General features: G+C 42.3%; 1 protein-coding gene across 2 annotated transcripts in view; it reads right to left on the reverse strand.

Annotated features, from left to right (window-relative positions):
* The window catches only part of LOC138981787 (myoferlin-like), a 128,037-nt gene that overhangs the window by 41,726 nt on the left and 65,054 nt on the right, over positions 1 to 21,257 (reverse strand). For both annotated transcript variants that reach the window (XM_070354866.1, XM_070354867.1), the window contains 10 exons: positions 17,064 to 17,259; positions 16,492 to 16,644; positions 15,404 to 15,544; positions 14,767 to 14,853; positions 14,253 to 14,332; positions 8,795 to 8,912; positions 8,069 to 8,171; positions 7,138 to 7,271; positions 6,802 to 6,822; positions 4,064 to 4,225 (listed from right to left, as the gene is read on the reverse strand). In XM_070354866.1, the coding sequence (XP_070210967.1) occupies positions 4,064 to 4,225; positions 6,802 to 6,822; positions 7,138 to 7,271; positions 8,069 to 8,171; positions 8,795 to 8,912; positions 14,253 to 14,332; positions 14,767 to 14,853; positions 15,404 to 15,544; positions 16,492 to 16,644; positions 17,064 to 17,259 (1,195 nt within the window). The remainder of the gene's footprint in view (positions 1 to 4,063; positions 4,226 to 6,801; positions 6,823 to 7,137; positions 7,272 to 8,068; positions 8,172 to 8,794; positions 8,913 to 14,252; positions 14,333 to 14,766; positions 14,854 to 15,403; positions 15,545 to 16,491; positions 16,645 to 17,063; positions 17,260 to 21,257) is intronic.

Raw genomic sequence — 21,257 nt, forward strand, 5'->3', positions numbered from 1 at the left:
TGGATAGTGTCCCCTGATGTGTGTGTGTGTCTCCCATCCGACCTACCCAAGTCTTCCTTGAGTGCTCCTACAAAAAGCCCGAGCGGTTGTCAAAATGTTCAGTCTGACTGAAACCTTGAACCTGTCACTTCTCTCGAAAGCAAACAATGGTGAAAGATTTTTTCATTCTCTGCACTGCATGGTGGGTGGAGTTAGACGGATACCTCGCTGAACAGCTCAAGCGTTTTATAGAGGGTCCAGACTTGAGTACCCCCACTTTTGAGGTAAAATTGAGAAAAAACATCACATTAGGCGCTTCCGGAGTATTAGCTGCAAATCAAAGGAAGAATAAAGAGTGGAAAAGTACGGTAGGTCGGATGGGAGACACACACTCCAGGGGACATTATCCAGGGTAGCAAAATATGAATCAGAGCTACATTGTGTCCCCTCTTTCTTTCAAAGGCCAATTCATTAGTTTTATCACTACTGTTCAGCTTTAATAACTTTTCCTTCCCTTACCCTCCTCCTCATCCTTTCAAAACCTCACATTATTCACTTTTGTTTTCAAGGTGAGTGCATTTTCCGTTGTTTACATTGTTCAGTTTTATTTCACAAAAATAAGTGCCACTCAGCAGCTAGTATAGTCCCTAATAGTTTGAACAAAATCTTCCAACAATGTAATAATCAATGCAAACCAATATTAACACGATAAAAGACTGCAAAAAGCAAAGAAATTTAAGTTGATAACAAACCAGTTCAACAAAACAATAACTGCACAAATCTTCCATGTCAAACACAAAAGAACAACTCTGATGTCAAAATCCAAGCTCCTTTCAACACCAAAGAGAACAGTAACCCAGTTCACCATTAAACAAAATAAATTGTCAATTAACACAACCAATCCTGCCTTTCCGGAAATGACACCGCCTAATTCTTTCCACCATTTACGTTTCTTCTTCTTCTTCTTTTTATCAGCCCCTTTTTGCGGGCTTGATCTTTTCTAAAAAAAAAAAACCATAGAGAAGGTATGAATCATAAATATAACTTGCCTTATCCCACCTCAAAACTTGACTAAAATGTAAAAACAAAGGCAAAGTGCATAAAGAACTTGCAGTCTGCAAAAACTATCATCTTAACACAGCATTCAAAATTTAAATAATTGAACAGTCAAACATTGGTTGTAATGTCTTTCTGTTGTGTGGTGACAAGTATCATTACAAACCCAAAACCAAACTGCGTATATAAAGCTCTTGTGCCAATTTGAGACAGTTCTTTTGCAGGGAGACTTTTTTATGTGGTTTGGTGATCCGGATGCATAATGCTTTTTTCGTAGTCTGCCCAAAACCTCTTTGATCGTCGTTTTTGTGCACGAACTGCACATTTTCCTTTATACTGCAAAAGTCTTAATCTAAATGCAGCTGAAAATTCTCTAGAGCATAGGGATATTGACACTAGTCTGACCAAGTCATGCATAACTTGTCCTAGCCTGAATGTCTCTGCATGATGTATGTAGAACAAAATGTTGTGAAGACGTACCCGACATCTGAACCGTAAAGAGTTATAGAGATGAAGAATATTGTGTTTCAAGTGTACAGTTAAAGCTACCGGCCATACTTCTCCCACAATCCATCATGTTTCCCACCACTAATCTGGACAGGCTTTCACATAGAACAAATTCATGTAATGCTTCTGCTTGGATATATACTGGCCAAACATCTACCGCCTGTTGATTTCTGGCCAGTCTATTTGATTTGGGATATCTACAGCCTGGTTTCATTCCTGTCACAAGTGGGACACTTTTTATATTTAGTCAAGTTTTGACTAAATATTTTAACATCGAGGGGGAATCGAAACGAGGGTCGTGGTGTATGTGCGTGTGTGCGTGTGTGTGTGTGTGTGTCTGTGTGTGTGTGTAGAGCGATTCAGACTAAACTACTGGACCGATCTTTATGAAATTTGACATGAGAGTTCCTGGGTATGAAATCCCCGAATGTTTTTTTCATTTTTTTGATAAATGTCTTTGATGACGTCATATCCGGCTTTTCGTGAAAGTTGAGGCGGCACTGTCACGCCCTCATTTTTCAACCAAATTGGTTGAAATTTTGGTCAAGTAATCTTCGACGAAGCCCGGACTTCGGTATTGCATTTCAGCTTGGTGGCTTAAAAATTAATTAATGACTTTGGTCATTAAAAATCTGAAAATTGAAAAAAAAAATAAAAATTTATAAAACGATCCAAATTTACGTTTATCTTATTCTCCATCATTTGCTGATTCCAAAAACATATAAATATGTTATATTCGGATTAAAAACAAGCTCTGAAAATTAAATATATAAAAATTATTATCAAAATTAAATTGTCGAAATCAATTTAAAAACACTTTCATCTTATTCCTTGTCGGTTCCTGATTCCAAAAACATATAGATATGATATGTTTGGATTAAAAACACGCTCAGAAAGTTAAAACAAAGAGAGGTACAGAAAAGCGTGCTATCCTTCTTAGCGCAACTACTACCCCGCTCTTCTTGTCAATTTCACTGCCTTTGCCATGAGCGGTGGACTGACGATGCTACGAGTATACGGTCTTGCTGAAAAATGGCATTGCGTTCAGTTTCATTCTGTGAGTTCGACAGCTACTTGACTAAATATTGTATTTTCGCCTTACGCGACTTGTTTGTTCTTCTTCTGGGATCACGGGCTGCAACTCCCATCCATATACACTCGTGTTCTGCACGAGTGGTTGATAAGATATATGATCGATTTATCCCTGGTCATTTAGGCAACCATACTTGGTTTTCGGGGATGTGTGCTGGGTGCTTTTGTGTTTCCACAACCCACCAAATATGGATTACAGGATCCTTACCGTGTGTACTTGGTCTTGTGCCTGTGTGTACACATGATGGATCAGGCACTAGCAGGTTTGCTCATCAGTTGACCTGGGAGATCTGAAAAATCTCCACCCTTAACCCACCAGTCGTGGCCGGGATTCGAATCCCAAACCTTCCACATAAAAGTGTCGGTGTACGTGAGGAAATGGTGCCTTTAACTTCTTCGTCTCCTTACATCACATTGTTGTGAAAGTGAAAAGGGTTAAAGAATAGACAATCTGTAATGACCATCTTGTTCTTCTGCGACTGCGACGTGAACGTGAAAAAAAAGATGAAGGGAACAAAGATAAAATAAAGAAGATTACAATGCATGAGTACTATAACTTTGTTGTTCATCAATGACGATGCTGTGAAAGTGAAAAAGGTTAAGACAACAAAGGCTGTGTAATTATAAGATATACTACATACCCGTAATGAAAATCTAGACGGCTTTTTTTCCTCAACTGTTTCCTTCTTTTTGCAACAGGGAAAAAAAGAATAACACACAATCAGCCAAGCCAATGTAAAAAAACTCAAAAAACTCTGCAGATTCATCGCCACAATCCCAACTGAAACAAGTTTGATGTCAACAGTCAACAGTCTGATTCCTGCTGAGGATTGTCTAGTCACAGGAGCTTGTATTTAAGCGCCGGTCGATTGAAGTATCCTACTACATTAATCCTTAATGTAGTATTTTTAGTTAAGCTTAAGCTCCTGTGGTCTGGCCTACAAATCTGTGACAGGGTGCAAGAAAACCCAGCATATTGGAATGTTGACAAAATATCTTTTTAACATCGTGCAGTCGCATAGGACTGTTTGCAGCATGCAGATAGTGGGGATAAACTGATCTGCAGGTAACTGTCCTGTCACCCTGACTCTCAAAGCACAAAAGGCTGGTACACTACAGCAGAAAATTTGAATAAATACTACAGGGCAGAATGTTCTGTTCCTCTAAAATGTTATTCACTTCCACTCCTAAACGGGGTGCAAAAAAACTAGCAGGCTATGTGCAAATAGCCAGTCATAGTAAAACCTTCCCCTCGTTTTATTCAGTCTCTTTGTTTTTGGACTTACTTCCCCTCGATGTTTTGTTTTGCCACGAAATGGAGGGTTGAGGAGTAGAACTGTACTGATCATTTCAAAACTCACGTGACATCAGCTTGACAACAGCCTATTTACCTGAACGTCTCAATGCCAGGAATCACAATCAAACCTACCTTATCCCCTGCCATACTGAAGAAGCAGCTGGCGGCTTTGTCTTCGGCCACCATTTTTCGATGCCAGCGCCTGCGCCGCACCAAGTCGGTCGTGCGCTCCGTGGCGTGGAACTTCATGTTGAACAAGGGAGCATACTCCCAGCCTTCCGACATCATCTTCTCCTGTTACAACAACATGCACAGAGATATTAAAAATATCCTTGGCTATTCTAATACAGAGGTCCCTCTGTTTGAAGACTTGTGAAAATGTAAGAAAACAATAGGTCTTAAAATGAAAGGAGTCTTCAAAGGGAGGTAAATTTCAAGATTTTTAATGTGAAGAGAACATCCGAGATATCTGAGTTGTAAACCGTGAAGGGTCTTAAAACAGACGTGACTGAGCATGGACATAGTGTACTTGCTCATACATGTACTTGATACTTCTCATTGTGTGTTTGTGTCCTTCTTCTTCTAAACTGAGGAGTATTTGGTACTACTGTAAATCAAAATGTCCTGTTTCCTGTGGTTTTTATATTCACTTTTGTATATTACTTATTAGACTGCCTGACCGAGTGATCGACTCAAAATATTGGTACATGTATACAAAAATGTGATCAATCTTAATGTGGACAGGGCATAATGCAAGGAAGAGCTACTAAAAGGAAAAACTAGCCCTAAACTACTTCCTTTATTCATGGAGAACATTTTGTTTAACTTTCTTTTTATGTCGACTAAAAGCATCAGTGCACTTGTGCTTTGGTATTGTGTTTGTTTTATTCATACATTCAAGTTTTCAATAGAGAGGCCATCACATTTTTCATGTGACTAATTGCTGAGTACATTGAAAGGATATAAGGACAGGTTTCGATACAACTCTTAGGGGTTACAGTTGTGCAGCACAGAAAGTCTGAGAGTAGACATCACAGTCAACTAATCTAAAACAGTGGCTTGTTCCTTGTCTTAGACCAATCTTAGTTCCTCCCAAAAGAGATAGTTTTAGACCCCCAACAGATATTGAAATTAATGCAGTACATGTACATTGTTTAATATTTGCACAGATACCTTGCTGAGAATTTTAACATTTTAAAGAGAGAAAAATAATCCAACCATTACTTTTCTTCCAATTTTTAGAAACACTGGCTCGTTGAATCAACACAAATTCTTCAAAAGCAAGTTTCTGGGCTACACACTGTCACCTGCATTTGACAGAAAATGAATGGAGAGCATCATCTGTTTTCTCTGAAATACATGTAGTCTTATTTTCCTCTGAACATTTTAACCGAAGAAATACATTTCAATTACAGTCGAACTTGTCCTAGCGACCACCTCTCGATAACAACCAACAGCCCACAATGACCGCTCCAAAGGAACATGACGATTTGTTTCTACATAATTTATCCTTCCAAACCATAGCGACCACGTGTCTATAATGACCACTTTAGCTCAGTCCCTTGGGTGGTCATTATACATAGGTCCAACTGAACGATGAAGTTCGGATGGCTCACCATAAAATTTTAGCCAGGGAAACGAAAGAAAAGCGAAGTTCATTCCTACCGCACATGCACTTAGGCCACCAAAAGTGTTAGACAAGAACAGACTACAAAAGCTGAACAACATTTTGGGCATCATTTGATTTTCATGACTTTACCAGTGTGTTTATTAGGTTCAAGGAGAAAGGCTATCATGACAGGCTCAAGGTCGTACACCACGGTAAGAAGTGAAATCGGAAAAACACAATCTGCTGCATAACATTCACGAAAAAACAAGATTTACTTCAACCCTAAGGGCTGAGGGTAGGGTGGTTAGCAAGGGTGGGAATGGAGTGAAGGGATGGGGTTAGGGGTGAAGCCCCCAAGGCAAGCATGATAGATAAGTGCATGCATGACACAGCCGCAAAAAGACAGACAACGCACAGTCTTTCAAACACACGCTGACATATGCAAACACAAATTAACACACTGACAACACTCTGATTGACAGACATATGGGGTGGGGTGGGGGTGCGTGTGTAAACCGGGTTATGGTGTCATGGATTTGGGGTGAATGTGCGAGTGGGTTGGGGAGGGGAAAACAGACACTGATTTACTAAGACAGACGTTATACATTAAGGTTGCGTGTCGTCTACTGAAAGTTTTACTTGACCATGCCGCTTTCGCACAGTTGAGATATCACATGCATATCAGCATCTTGTCTACATAACATGTCAATCTGGCATTGAATAATATTTCAACAGATTAGTACAGCTTGAGGGAAAAGCCACCAACAGCCAAAAAGCACATAAACATACAATGCTTTGAAACAAAAGTTTGAATTTGTCTTATCAACCTCCCACTTCCTGTTATCCAAATCAAAAATCTTTTTCCTGTACACACACATTAATCGAGCGGACCCCATTCACCATTAAGAGATCTTTTATGAACAAGATTATTTTAAATGCAAGTTAAGCAAAGCCTGTCTTTTTGAAAATATAAAGTACCGGTGCTGCTTGAGTAAGCAAAAGAAAATGATCAAACAGGAATTGTATAAAAACAACATCATCCTAAGATGCAAGTTAAAATATTCCTATCACTTCAGAAAAGTAAAGTATGACCTGTAGTATCGCATGAGTTAGCGCATGAAAATTACCAAAGTGGAACAAGGGATTTTGGTTAAACAACCCTGAACAAACTGCATCAAACTTTGTCTCCAGACGCCTATAACTATGCACTAAAACACAAGTTTCCGTGCATCAGTGGGGGAGAGATAGGATAGATACTTACCTCCATTTTGTCCTGTAGTTGCTACAAATAAACAGTGTATCATCAAGATCTAGCCCTCTTGACAGTTGAATCAAACATGGCCGCTAAACTACAACGCTACTCTCCGAGTCCCAGGATTTTTTCCTCTGTGGATCCATTAGTTATTTTTTTCACCCAATTCTTTCACTAGGCAGCAAAATAGCTGGTCATCTGAATATTAGCACTTTTCTGTTTACACTCAATACAGTTTGAAATCTCATCTGCAAGAAATAAAAACAAAACAAAACAAAACAAAATAAATTCTCTAAAAGAGCTAATAATTCTACCAAGAAGAAAGTTCACAACAGCTCTCTCTACCTTCTTTTTTTCATGCTTGGTTTCCTTGGCCACATGTTTTCGGGTTCGAACCCAGCGACGTCGACGACACAGGTGGTAGGTTCTCTCCACTGCGCCGTAGCCCCCCACTGTGGCTTCCACGCAGTACTCGAACCCTGCAGGTAAAACATCAAAGTTTCTGTTTCTCACATACTTTTGAAAGCTAAAGCTTCAAATTATTTAGGACTGGCTGCATGAAGCTTTGGCACTGAATTTTTGGGGAAAAGTCTTTGCAAAGTCCCCTTCGGGCTTAATTATGGACACCTTTACAGAGCACAAACATTTAATGCTGATTATTCTCACATGTCACACCCTCACCAAGCAACTAAACAAGCACATAAACAAACAAACAAATAAAACAAACAAGCCAACAGTCGAACAAAAGTGGAACGACCATCTCAAATCAACAGCAGGAACTACTTTAACAAACAATATCTCATTCACAGATATCTATCAGAAATCAGTCTGCTTCTCTTTTTGCTCCTCTTGTAAGATTTTCTGTGTGACAACTCTTCCTTGTTAACAGCTTTGTTGAGGTCACTTTGCCAGTCATCAACATATCAGCCAGAGATATACCTATGAGTAATATCATGCCGCTGCCCCATTGTTCCCGTGGGATTCCAGAGGCATAAGTCAAGTCAATCCCCTTCTGCTCCTTTCCCTTTGACAAACTTTTCTCGTGTACATCTCAGCCATGGATTCGTCTTCTTCTTCTTCGTTCATGGGCTGAAACTCCCAAGTCCACTCATGTTTTTAAACGAGTGGGTTTTTACGTGTATGACTGTTTTAGCCATGGCTGCGAATCAGTAATCACTCGGTGTTCCACCCTGCCACCCTCTCACTAACACACACACCATGTCACACACACACAAGTGGGTGCATAGATACACATACACACACACACATGACAAACCTTCCTCATCCACAGCCCTGTTGAGGTCAATCTGCCAGTCGTCCTGCCACTCCCAGCCATCGGGCAGCTTAATTTCCCGCAGGCTTGTGCCCGCGTCCCCTTTCTGCACAAAACCACACACCAACCAGCTTGACACAAAGGCAGACAACCGTGGACTTAACCACTCACCTTTCCTTCTTCTTTGTGCCAGCGCTCTCCTGGTCAATTATGAATTGTGTCGTTTTGTTATGCCGGTAGCGTTTGTCGTGTATAGGTTCAAACGTGTCAATGTAATATCGTTTATATGATTCCATTTTGATTACGTAAAATGTAGTTTTTTGTTGTTTATTTTTTTTTAACAATTTTGCTAATTTGACACATCACTTTTTGTGGCCTCAATGATATGATTACATCACACTGTCTCATTTTACATGCAATGCTCAAACTGTCAATCGCTTTCATCAAATTGTGAGAAAAATATAAGGTAAAGCAGGGATGAATCTTGCATCTTTGTTTGCCAGACATTTATGAAAGTCGTCAATATTTGGGAAATGATAGGTAATTGACTGGCTGTACAACTTTGCAAATCTGCACAAGTGTATGAGCACATGATGACTGGGTCTAAACCTTATTAAAAACTCCCTTCTGCTGATTTTGTGTCTATTTGAGGTCACCTTTAAAGAGGACATGAAAAGAGGGGTAAGGAAGGAGAAGCAAACAGCCAACTGAAGCAAACAGCCAACTGACCACATTAGTCCATGGTCTGGAGGCCTCCCCCCACGCGCCGCCCGGGATGTTGCGAGATTGAGCCTCGTACACATCCTCCATGAACACATGGTGCCCTGCATCACGGTCGTACAGCATGCTGCAAAAACATCACATGCACATTTTGGTACAGTGGAATATAAAGTTTCAAAAGTAAACTTTGATTTAATTAATATACTTACCAACTCACATAGATAGCAATAACCTCGTTCAGTTGCTAAGACATTGAAGCACTCTTACATGGTAACATGGGGAGATAACTCTAAAACAAAAACCACATGCCATATAAGGCACAGTCCGTGGTGGTTATCTCCCCTACCGGTGTACCACGCATTTTCATGACTTTACCAGTGTGTTTATTAGGTTCAAGGAGAAAGGCTATCATGACAGGCTCAAGGTCGTACACCACGGTAAGAAGTGAAATCGGGAAAACACAATCTGCTGCATAACATTCACGAACAAGAAGGGCAAAGCCCATACGACTCACATGCTTGACCTTCTGCTTTACACATTTTTCCTACCAAAATACATGTGACCTTGACCCAAGGTCAAGGTCATCCAAGGTCATGCAACACAAAGCTGTTAATTCAAGACATAGGAAGTACAATGGTGCTTATTGGCTCTTTCTACCATGAGATATGGTCACTTTTAGTGGTTCACTACCTTATTTTGGTCACATTTCATAAGGGTCAAAGTGACCTTGACCTTGATCATATGGGACCAAATGTGTCTCATGATGAAAGCATAACATGTTCCTCACATAATTTTTAAGTTTGAAACAGTTATCTTCCATAGTTCAGGGTCAAGGTCACTTCAAAATATGTATACAATCCAACTTTGAAGAGCTCCTGTGACCTTGACCTTGAAGCAAGGTAAACCAAACTGGTATCAAAAGATGGGGCTTACTTTGCCCTATATATCATATATAGGTGAGGTATTCAATCTCAAAAACTTCAGAGAAAATGTGAAAAATGTGAAAAATAGCTGTTTTTTAGACAACATTTATGGCCCCTGCGACCTTGACCTTGAAGCAAGGTCAAGATGCTATGTATGTTTTTTGGGGCCTTGTCATCATACACCATCTTGCCAAATTTGGTACTGATAGACTGAATAGTGTCCAAGAAATATTCAACGTTAAAGTTTTCCGGACGGCCGGCCGGCCGGCCGGCCGGACGGACGGACGGACGGACGACTCGGGTGAGTACATAGACTCACTTTTGCTTCGCATGTGAGTCAAAAAACAAGATTTACTTCAACCCTAAGGGCTGCATGAGGGAAGGGTGGTTAGCAAGGGTGGGAATGATACAAAGCCGAGACCGGCCAGCCTAGCACTTTTCTTTTGATAACAAGACAAAGCCGAGGCCTGCCGTGCGCTTTCCTTTTGCTGTGAGCTTCTCTTTGTTATCCAGTGAGGACGTAACCACACGAGAGAGAGAACGAATCAAAGTCTTGGTCAAAGGTGATAATTGTAAAGAAGTGCGGCCACAATCTTCCACAGCCAGGAGATCCTTGTTCTTGCAAACAGACAGTTTCTTCTTGCTATAAACATCCAGATGGATGTTCGTCAATTCCGGGGTACCCGGGAGCGGTTCCGTAGTTAGAACAAAAGAATAAACTAAGTTCTTAGGCTTGGTGTTAACCGAGGCCTACGGATAGCGCTCAGCGAGTGATGCGCTACTTGCGCGGGTGACGCAAGCTAAAGCAACGCCGCAGCAGGTGCTTTGCCAAGCGCTGCCCACAAAGGAAGTGGTGGCAAAGGAGAAGAATTTGAGAAAACTTCCACAAGTTCAAATGCCACCGAGGGAGGATTTAAGAACTTAAAGTTCGAAGATTTTCCTGAGAAGACTCAAATCAGCTGAATGTAACGCAAGCCACGGCAAAGCTGAAGCAGGAGCTTCCCCATGTGATGCCAGCAAAGGCAGAGGTGGGGCAAAAACATCGTTTGAGAAAACTTTACAAGTTGAAAAGCCACCGAAGGAGACTCAAAAAATTTAAAGTTCGCAGATTGTTCCTGAGAAGGAGCAAAATCAGCCAAAGCTGATGGTGGAGTAACGGCAGATGACGATGCTACCGCTACCCCTTCAGGGAAATAGTGCGTAGTAACCTCTGCTGCTAGTGCCAACAAAGATGGCATCTTAGCCGAAAGTCGAAAAGAGGCATCCCCATCTGCCTCAGAGGCTTCGTCTTCCATATCCTCATCATCCTGTTCAGTAGTATCCCAACGATCTTCGAAAAGATGAGAACCGGAAACCAATCCCGCCGAGGCAACATCTTCCGAAACCGGAAAAGGTTGGGAAAAAACTCCCGGAAGCCGGAACTCCGTGAACGGATCCCCCATCCACCTGCCTCATGCCAGCTGAAAGACTGGAAGAGGAAGTGGATGCAGCCTGTGTAACAGCAGCGGAAACCGCAGTAGCGGAACCGGAAGCCGAAGGCTGATGAGTGCCAACTACCAACACAGACGTGTTAGCGGCAGAAGGCAATACCATCCTGCCACCGGAAGCCGCAGCCGCAGAAGCGGAAGCGGAACCAGCAGTGGATTGGTAAGCATCAGCACCAACCGGACCCATAGAATGGCAACCGGAAGATCCTGTTGTCCTACTACCGGAAGTAGCGGACACATGCTCTTCACACCCGAACCCGTACCCACGCAAGGCATAAGGCTTGACGTGAGGAATGAACCTTTTGGCTGGTATGCACTTCCGCTAAAGCGAAAACCGTTGCCGCAGGTTTGCGCGTTTCGCCAAGAACACCTCCTGCCGACACGTAAGCGCCGAGAGGACCAGGAGGTGCTGTTGCCTGAAAATCAGACAAAAATTTGTCGAAAGGAACATCTGACAACAAGTCCAACACCACTGTTGGATCTGCAACAACGTCGGCAGACGTAATGGTTGCAGAAGGCTCTGAACGAACCCGTGCGAGAGCGCAAAAACACCGCCCGCGACGCTAAAGCGCCGAGAGGACTGGGCGGTGCTGATGTCTGACAGGCAGACGAAAGTTCGTTGACGGGTAAACCTGACGCCGAACTAAACACATGTCGCCGCTGCAACAACGTTGGTAACCGTAATGATTGCAGAAGATTCGTAACGAACCTGCGAGCGACAGTGCATTACCTACTTCTGAAGGGAGCAGCAGAGAAGCCTAACTTGCTATTTGTTTACAATCAGCAGTTAACATTCCCTGAACCTCAGAATAAACAATGACAAAAAAGGCAAGAAGATCCTCTTGCTTTAACTTCATTATGGTTGTAACACCTGAGGTTATTAACCGAAGCCGAAAAGACAACTGAGGGAGAAGCGTTATCTATCAACAATAGAATAGAAAGCTGCGTATCAGGTTATAAAAGTCCCAATCTGAAGATGGCTTCTCGCTAAGGAACTTTAGAACTATGAGAGCTATGAGTAGTAGAAGAAGTTCGTGGTTTGGCGCCAGCTATAACCGTTTTGCCCAATTGAGAACCAGGTGAGCGAGTCTGCTTGGCAGAGCTCTTAGTTTCTCTTTATGTCTAGGATGTCGGCCATTTTGAAAGTCAAGAATGGTGGACAAATGTTCAAAAGACAAGTGGCAAAACCTTCAAAAACGCTAAGAAATCTTCCCGTTATACAAAAAGGAAACGCTCTCACCAATTCCTGAAGAAGTAAAGAAGGTTGTTGATATGTTACCAAGATTCGATGGCCTTCCCTGAGAGATAGGCCGATGGCTTAAGAAAAAGCCTGAGCACCTCAAAACATGTCATGCAACATGGGTTGAAGGAAAAGGAATGAGTGTCACCGGTATACATCCTGCGCATGCGCGGTACACCGGTAGGGGAGATAACCACCACGGACCGTGCCTTATATGGCATGTGGTTTTTGTTTTAGAGTTATCTACCCATGTCACCATGTAAGTGCTTCAATGTCTTAGCAACTGAACGAGGTTATTGCTATCTATGTGAGTTGGGTAAGAATATGTAATTTAACCCCTTTTTAAGACAGCCTCTCCCCCCCCCCCCCCCCTCTCTCCCTGTTTTTAAAGACCTTGTTTTTTCAGATTTTCTGTTCATAGCTTCTGTTAATAAACCTCCACTTAAGACTGGCCTTCCTTTTTAACCTTTAGCAAGCCTGTGGTGCCCATGATCGCCAAGCATCACGTCTCTCCTCCAGCCAGCTGCGATTGAAATTGCCAAGCTTAGGGTGTTTGAATTTCCCGGTGGTATGTTCATTTGCATACAACCTTAACTTGTTGAAGCCGTTCATTGTTCCTGTTTGTAACTTTTACAAAGGTTTTTAGAGAGAATTAAAATGCAACTCACAATGGAGAATGAAGGGTATGAGAAGCCTTCAGACCTCTTTCTCTATAAAAATTCTGGCAATGAATTTGAATGTCTTAGGCCAAAAAATTCTTTGACAAATAGGTGATGATAAGTGATCTGAATGTGAAGGAATCGAACTGTGGTTGACCGAGTCAGACAACGATGACAACAGGAACGACAAAAAGATAGTGCAAAATTTATATTTATCTGCCTGGCTGGTCGAGTTTTGGGAGATAGCAGTTCTGACCAACATTCCGGAAGGTTTGTCAGAGGCAGATTTATTTTCTTCCTGTTTCTCACGGACAATGTGGTCGATCTACTAGTCAAAGAAATAAGCGCTGGTCATTTGAAAGTGAAAAATAATGCTTATCGTGTGTGCACACAGCGTAATGTAATTCATACTGAGATGAAAACATTCAATCCTGCATCTTCTGCTTTTGACTGGCCTTGCAAAATGTTCATCTTACAACTTTAACTTGTCAACAGTCTTTTGTGAACTATAGGATTGAGTGTATCAAGTCTCTGCATCATATTTTAAGCACATTCATGTGACCTACAGTTCAAACGAGCAAGTTAAGAATGCTGCGGTCTATTTATTCATTTTATAGTTTACTACTCACAGACCAAACCACAAAGCAAACAAAATGACCGTGTGACCTTCAATGTTAATTGTAACCACATGCACAATTTCACATCAGTGGTGTTGTTCAAGTGGAAGTTATAGGTGTTTTCTTTAGGCAGTATCAGTTCAAAGCCAATCATAGACAATAACTTGGCTGCAGGAGAGAGAATACAGAGTGCTAAAGGTTAAGACCTTATTGTTTGAAGTCTTAAAATTAAATGTTCTCAAAATTAGAAACATTACTGTAAGCACAAGTTGATATGTCAAAATGAGTTTCAAACACTTGGGAACAAAAAATTAATCCCCATGACATCAATGTCAATCTCAGTGAGGGAAAAAGAAAGAGAGAATGAGTGCAAGAGAGACAGACGTAGAGATCATGAAACGACAGACAGGGACACAAAACAAAGTGAGTGAGAGGGTACCAGCCTCAAAGAGCTGTTTACTTCTCATGAATCAAATATAAAGGAAAAGCAAATGCTTGCAGATTTACAGTGCCTGTGAAACAGAGAAAATGAAAAACTAACCTCACTTCGGGACTGACGTACCAGTCACTGTCCCACCCCCAGCCCGCCGGTGGCTTGAAATCCTCTTTGTACAGTTCAACCTGTAACGACACCAGAATGTGAAATTATGTCACACTCACATGCATCACTGTACACGTCATGACTGAGATCGGAATCTGGTTAGATTTCAGTTTTAGCCGGATGGAATTAGAATTCTGATCTCATCTGGCTAAGATTGGAATTACAATCTCGTCCAAAAGTTTGCTGGATAGAAGCAGAATTCTAATTTCATCTGGCCGACATCGAAATTCAGTTCCAGTCCAAAACATTGCTGGATAGAATCAGAATTCCGATCACCTCCAGCGTTAAAATAAAAATTGCGAAACAGCCAGTTAGATCAAAATTCTGATTCAATCCACCTTGATTCGGAATCTAGTCCAGCGCGCACAGACACACACACATGCATGCACACATACACACTCAATTCCAGCAAAGGTGAATTAGAAGAGAAGCGAAGCATGTCAACAAGACTAACCTTTCCCTCGATGTCTGAAAACTTTGGTCGCGACAAGGTGGGGCCTTTGTTTGTCCAGGTACCCAAGATGTTCACCTGGTTCTCATACTGCACACAAAATACACAGTATTTTATAACCCAAGGTTGGGGAATTACCTGGATGTTGCAGTTTAAAAGGCATCCACTCAAATCAAGCACATCCAAACATACGCATGTACATGTATGAAAAGAATTTACAAAATCAATCAAAATACATACTCGAAAATGATATCAACATTTGCCTGCCATCTCATGTTGTACCCATTTTCTTGACATGTCTGTTAACATTTGCTAACAGTCAGCATATTAGAAATAACTCATACTGTCTGCTATTCTTGTGTTACTACTGGTTTACTAACACCTATCTCAATCACTGTGGTCTTGGCAGCTTTGGTGCCAAGGACTGAGGTGCACCGAGCAAAAGTGGGTGCCACCCAACCGGGTGAAAACAAACCGCGGGGTCTGATTTAGTTAAAATCACAGCAAATCTCAATTTAAAACCAATCCAACACCACGGCTGGCTCCCGACCGGTTGGTAACTTTCTCGAGCACCTTAGCCCAGGGCACCAAATGTACAGCGTTGGAGTTGTTCCTTGACATTATGGATAACATGACTCACAGTCTCAGCGAAGACGGCAAGCTCTCCTTCTGTCTGCATCTTGTGCCATTCCTCCTCCTCGTTCTGCAGACCCAGCCACAACTTGACTCGCAGCAGTGCCGGGATGTCAACGTCCTTGTTGCGATCCTTGGTGCTGGGGAACTGAAACAAAGCACTATTTTCATGAATGCTATCAATGTCCTTGTTGCCATCCTTTGATCAAACTGAATGCTATCAATGTCCTTGTTGCCATCCTTTGATCAAACTGAATGCTATCAATGTCCTTGTTGCCATCCTTTCATCAAACAGAATGCTATCAATGTCCTTGTTGCCATCCTTTCATCAAACAGAATGCTATCAATGTCCTTGTTGCCATCCTTTCATCAAACTGAATGCTATCAATGTCCTTGTTGCCATCCTTTCATCAAACAGAATGCTATCAATGTCCTTGTTGCCATCCTTTCATCAAACTGAATGCCATCAATGTCCTTGTTGCCACCCTTTTATCTAACTGAATGTTATCAATGTCCTTGTTGCCATCCTTTCATCAAACAGAATGCTATCAATGTCCTTGTTGCCATCCTTTCATCAAACTGAATGCCATCAATGTCCTTGTTGCCACCCTTTTATCTAACTGAATGTTATCAATGTCCTTGTTGCCATCCTTTGATCAAACTGAATGCTATCAATGTCCTTGTTGCCATCCTTTCATCAAACTGAATGCCATCAATGTCCTTGTTGCCACCCTTTTATCTAACTGAATGTTATCAATGTCCTTGTTGCCATCCTTTCGTGAAACTGAATGCTTTCATGTCCTTGTTGCCATCCTTTGATCAAACTGAATGCTAACAATGTCATTTTTGCCATCCTTCCATCGAACAGAATGCTATCAATGTCCTTGTTGCCATCCTTCCATTAAACTGAATGCTATCAATGTCCTTGTTGCCATCCTTCCATCAAACTCAATGCTATCAATAGTACCTCAACATATTTGTGTTTTAAAGTAAGAAAAAGCAAAACACACACACAGCACAAACACAAACTTTTAACACTTTCACTACGAAGAAAATGTAAGTTGTCTGACCTACTTTCAGCAACCTTCAACTGACCTTCATCTGGATAGTCTGCAGATGGCCGCACTGACGGCCTCTGCAGATGGGGTCAGGGGCAAAGAAAATGTCGTATGCAGGAATGCGGTGAACAGCAATGCGTTTCTGTCCGCTGATCATCCAGATGACCACATCAGGCATGCTGTTCTGAGGCTGCAGGAAGGAATAACATTAAGCTTATTGAAGAAGGGACAAATCTCCTAACATTGCAGAAGCATGAAATGGTACAAGTCATAAATCGATCATTGCTGTCAAAATATGAAGCGTTTGGGACTTAGTTTCCGTAACATGACATTACCAAGATGCAAAACGAACCCTGTGAGATAGACATACAGAGAGCACACAAACACAACTGCTGGTAAGCATGCATTCACACACAGATGCATGCACACACACACACACACACGCATGCTTGCATGCACACATACATACCAATGCGCTCTCTCACTGTCTAACACACACACACTCTCTCACACATAAACACAAACACTTTCTCACTCACTCACTCTCTTTCATGCACACACATACCCTCTCCTCCCACCCCTCCCCCCACAACCACCCCCTCAGCTCACCTCGATGGCAAGGTTTTTCAGCGCTGCCAAGTAGCCTTCCACGTCACCCAGTGCCTCCAGAACGTCAGTGGCTGACAGTCGCAGCTTGCTGGCCATCTCCACAATGTGTGCAAGTTCCCCTGACCGGTTTTTGGCCATCAGGATGTCAAGTTCGTTGTGTACGTGGACACCCTTCTCTGGCTCGGGTAGTGTTTTGCTAAGCAGAACAGAACATAGACGGTGTAAGTATGCTTTTCTCTTGCTGTGACGGATCTGTATCCCCTGACATCGGCATCATGTTTGCCTCAATGGCCGGGGGGAAAACGACCATAAATGCAAAAACCCAGTCTGGCAAAAAAACATGAGTGTTGGAAGGATTTTCAGAGCATGAACACAGAAGAAGAAGAAGAAGAAGAAGAAGAAGAAGAAGAAGAAGAAGAAGAAGAAGAAGATCTTTATGGATACAGTGCACAGCACAACACAGACCAACAGATCTTTAAAGTGAACCGTCGTTTGCATAACAGAAAAATACTAATGAGAAGATGAGAAATTAAATTTTAGCTATAGTAGTGTTTTCTATCCTGGTTAGATGGCATGAGCACAACAGACACTGCTAGTATGAAACAGAATAACACAACGTAACACGTACAGCACAATTCAACACAACACAAGACAGCCTATAGCACAAGACAGCTCAGCACAGCACATCATAACACAGCTAACACAGCACAGACACTGGGAGTATGCAACAGAATAACACAACGTAACACGTACAGCACAAGTCAACACAACACAAGACAGCCTATAGCACAAGACAGCTCAGCACAGCACATCATAACCCAGCTAACACAGCACAGACACTGGGAGTATGCAACAGAATAACACAACGTAACACATACAGCACAAGTCAACACAACCCAAGACAGCCTATAGCACAAGACAGCTCAGCACAGCACATCATAACACAGCTAACACAGCACAGACACTGGGAGTATGCAACAGAATAACACAACGTAACACGTACAGCACAATTCAACACAACACAGTACAAGACAGCAAAGCACATAAACAGCTTTGCACAACACAGAGGTTCTTAGGGTGCAATCTTCCATTGAAAGCTGTGTATGTTTACAGTGTACAGTACAAAAGAGAGGATGTGTGCAAATTTATCTCTGGCTTTGAAAGATGTGCATGGCTAAAGTTCACATTTACAACTGTGAGGGAATAGCCTTGCAGCCCACGTAATAATATTCAGTGTGCGTGCGCGTGTTTGAGTGACTTCATTGGTACGCATGCACTTGACGCCATCTTTTATGTGACGTAATTTACGACGCACGATGCTAGCTTTTAGAACAGCTTAGCACTGACGCTTCAAGCAGACGTGACTTTGTAGCAGACGACCAGCTGCTAATCTGTTAGTATCGATGTGCGGGAGTTGTTTGATAAAATGATAAGTTTCTTTAGGATAATAGTCGCTTACGGACATGGTTGTTTAACGACGGTTAGCGGAAAATAGAGTAGTATAAATTGAAGAAGAACCGGATTATTTGCCGGAAGTTAGTGATTCAGGGTCAGAGTTCACTGTAGCGCATGATTATGCGAAATAGTCCAAAGATTTGAGGTCTATATAATGTTTTGGATTTCAAGTGCGCGGCACTCTTTGTTAATCGGGAGTCAGTAATTGTAACCAGACTTTTTGTTAATCGGAAGTCTTACTTAATCAAATTCTTTGTTAACCGGGAAAAGTAAACCTTAGCCGACTTCTTCGTTAATCGGAAGCCGGCCTTCATTTCTAACCGTAAGGATTTATTGCTTAGATCTGTTGCTAATCATTCCTTGTGAACTAGGAACCTTGCAGTCTACACTAAATAGCTCCTTGTCAATCGGGAGTTTTGTTATAACGTTTGTATAAATTCCTTGCCAATCGGGAATCTGATAGTGATAGTATCTCATGCACTAAATAGCTCCTTGTCAATCGGGAGTTCTGTTATAAAGACTTTAAGTCTGAATAAGTTCCTTGTCAATCGGGAACCTGATAATCACCCCCCTTGTTTATACGACAGTCAGCGACAGTACTGAGACACGACAGAAATAGTTGTGAAGTGACGAGTCTGCGTGAAAGTGACGATGTTTTGATTTCATGCACTTGTAGAATAAAAATGATGTCTTAAACTGTACAACCACGGTGTGGGCTACATTCGTTGCAAGAGAGAGGCCGTTGGCCGTATGATAGCTGAAAACTAGAGTCTACTGCATCGGGGATAAGAGAGGGAAACGGGAAATATTCTTACACTCAAAACAAAACACAACGCGAGGTCAAACAACATCACGAGTAAATAAGAAACATCCCGCACAATCCCCTGGCAGCCCCCGGTTTTAATCAAATCTGCCACATTAAATGGTGACCGTGCACCAGGATTTTAACAAAGTTAGTAGATCTAGTAGAAGTAAATTTAACGGTAGCCCAGATAGCCCAGACCGTGGTTGAAAAAAAAAAAAAAAAAAAAAAAAAAAAAAAAAGAAGTGAAAAAAAAGAGAAAGAAAAGAGAGGAAACGCCTCCAACTGTGTTTGTTTTCGAAGGACGTCGAAAAACAAGGTAAGAAAGAAACATTTTTCATTGTATTTGCTACATTGTTGCTATACGTGTGTACGATGATTTGAAGCGGGATTGTTGCTATTTTGTATGACGTAGGTTCAGACAGGATTTGAAATGTGTTGGCTTATTATGAAATAAGTTCTGTTACATTCCCATGTATGAATTTGGTATAGTTCATGTTAGTGGAAGTTCGGCGAAGGTTTCGCAAAGATTGAATTGTTTTGAACAAAAGAAAGATGGGTATTTTGTCAAGACTAGGGCAAGTCGTGAGCGCTCTCTCACCAAGTTTTCTTACGGCTAAGGGTTCGATGGCAAGGAGAGAAGAAAGAGAAATAGAAATGGAAGACAGTTACCTTCGGGGAGGTCAGACTAGGTGGTCGGAAACACCACGAAGATATAGGTATCCATCACAATATCCAGAGAATGAACAGAAAGGCGAAACGCACATGTCTTTTGACTCGGGGTACGATGTTGAACGCGAACAGGCCGAGAACGGTCACGTGAAAACTTATGCAGGTCGGGGTCAGGGGTCAGCCAATCATAGGGTAGATGAGGGAACACGTCGCCCAGGTCTATTCATAGAGAGGGAAAAACCCTACCAACACACCAGCAGGAAATCGATTCAGGCCGATAAGTACGATGGTACCTCACTTGATTTGAATGACTACCTAGAACATTTCGATGGGGTGTCGACGTGGAATGAGTGGACAGAAGAAGAAAAGGGGATTCAATTGTCGTTGAGTCTTAGAGGGGCTGCTCAGCAGGTGTTGGGGTATTTGCAACAGGAAGAAAAGAGAGATTTCGTTGCGTTGACCAGCGCGCTGGAAAAGAGGTTCAGTCCTAAAGAGAGAGTGATGTCGTACAGGTGCGAATTTCGCAACAGAAGACGTAGAAAGCAGGAAACAGTTGAGGAGTACGGGTTTGCACTCTGTCGCTTGGCTACCAGGGCTTATAGGGACATGGAAACTGGGGCAAGGGAACTCATACTGATAGAACAGTTTATTGGTGGATTGTCGGAAGAGGCTCTCAGAGAGAGGGTGCAGTTCGGACACCCCAGTACCCTAGACGAAGCAGTGTCGCTAGCCGGGGAATACGTAGCTTTCAAGAATAACGGGTTTCCCGAAAAGACGTTGAAAAAGCCCGAGGACGCTGGGTCAGCGATCCGATACGTAGGAGGAGGGGATGGAAAGAAAGAGGAAATGCTAGCCGATTTCGGATACTACAGCCCCCCTCCCCCCCAGCCACAGCTCCCCATTTACAACTTACCCACTGCTAATTTCCCCGTCCAGCTGCCCACTACCCACGCCCAGAGTGATAGATGGGAAACTCGGCTGGTTGGCATGGGCCAGCGGGTGGGACAGACGATGGAGGCTCTTAAAGCAAGCAGGAAGTTCCTCCTCAACTAGACATTTCATGTCGGGGTTTTCAGTCCAGAAAGGGGTAAGGGGGTGGATTTCATGATAACCTGCTAACCTGCTAACCCGCCAACTGGTTGAAAGAAGAAGAAGATGCCTGCTAACCACCCCGCTGTCTAACGACAAAGAACATTAGTCGCATAACGTCATTGGCTCCAGGTGGATGGGTAATGCGACACCCTCCCCTGCAAAACCGGTGTCAC

The sequence above is a fragment of the Littorina saxatilis genome, linkage group LG12, assembly GCF_037325665.1.
Source record: "Littorina saxatilis isolate snail1 linkage group LG12, US_GU_Lsax_2.0, whole genome shotgun sequence".
NCBI lineage: Eukaryota > Metazoa > Mollusca > Gastropoda > Littorinimorpha > Littorinidae > Littorina > Littorina saxatilis.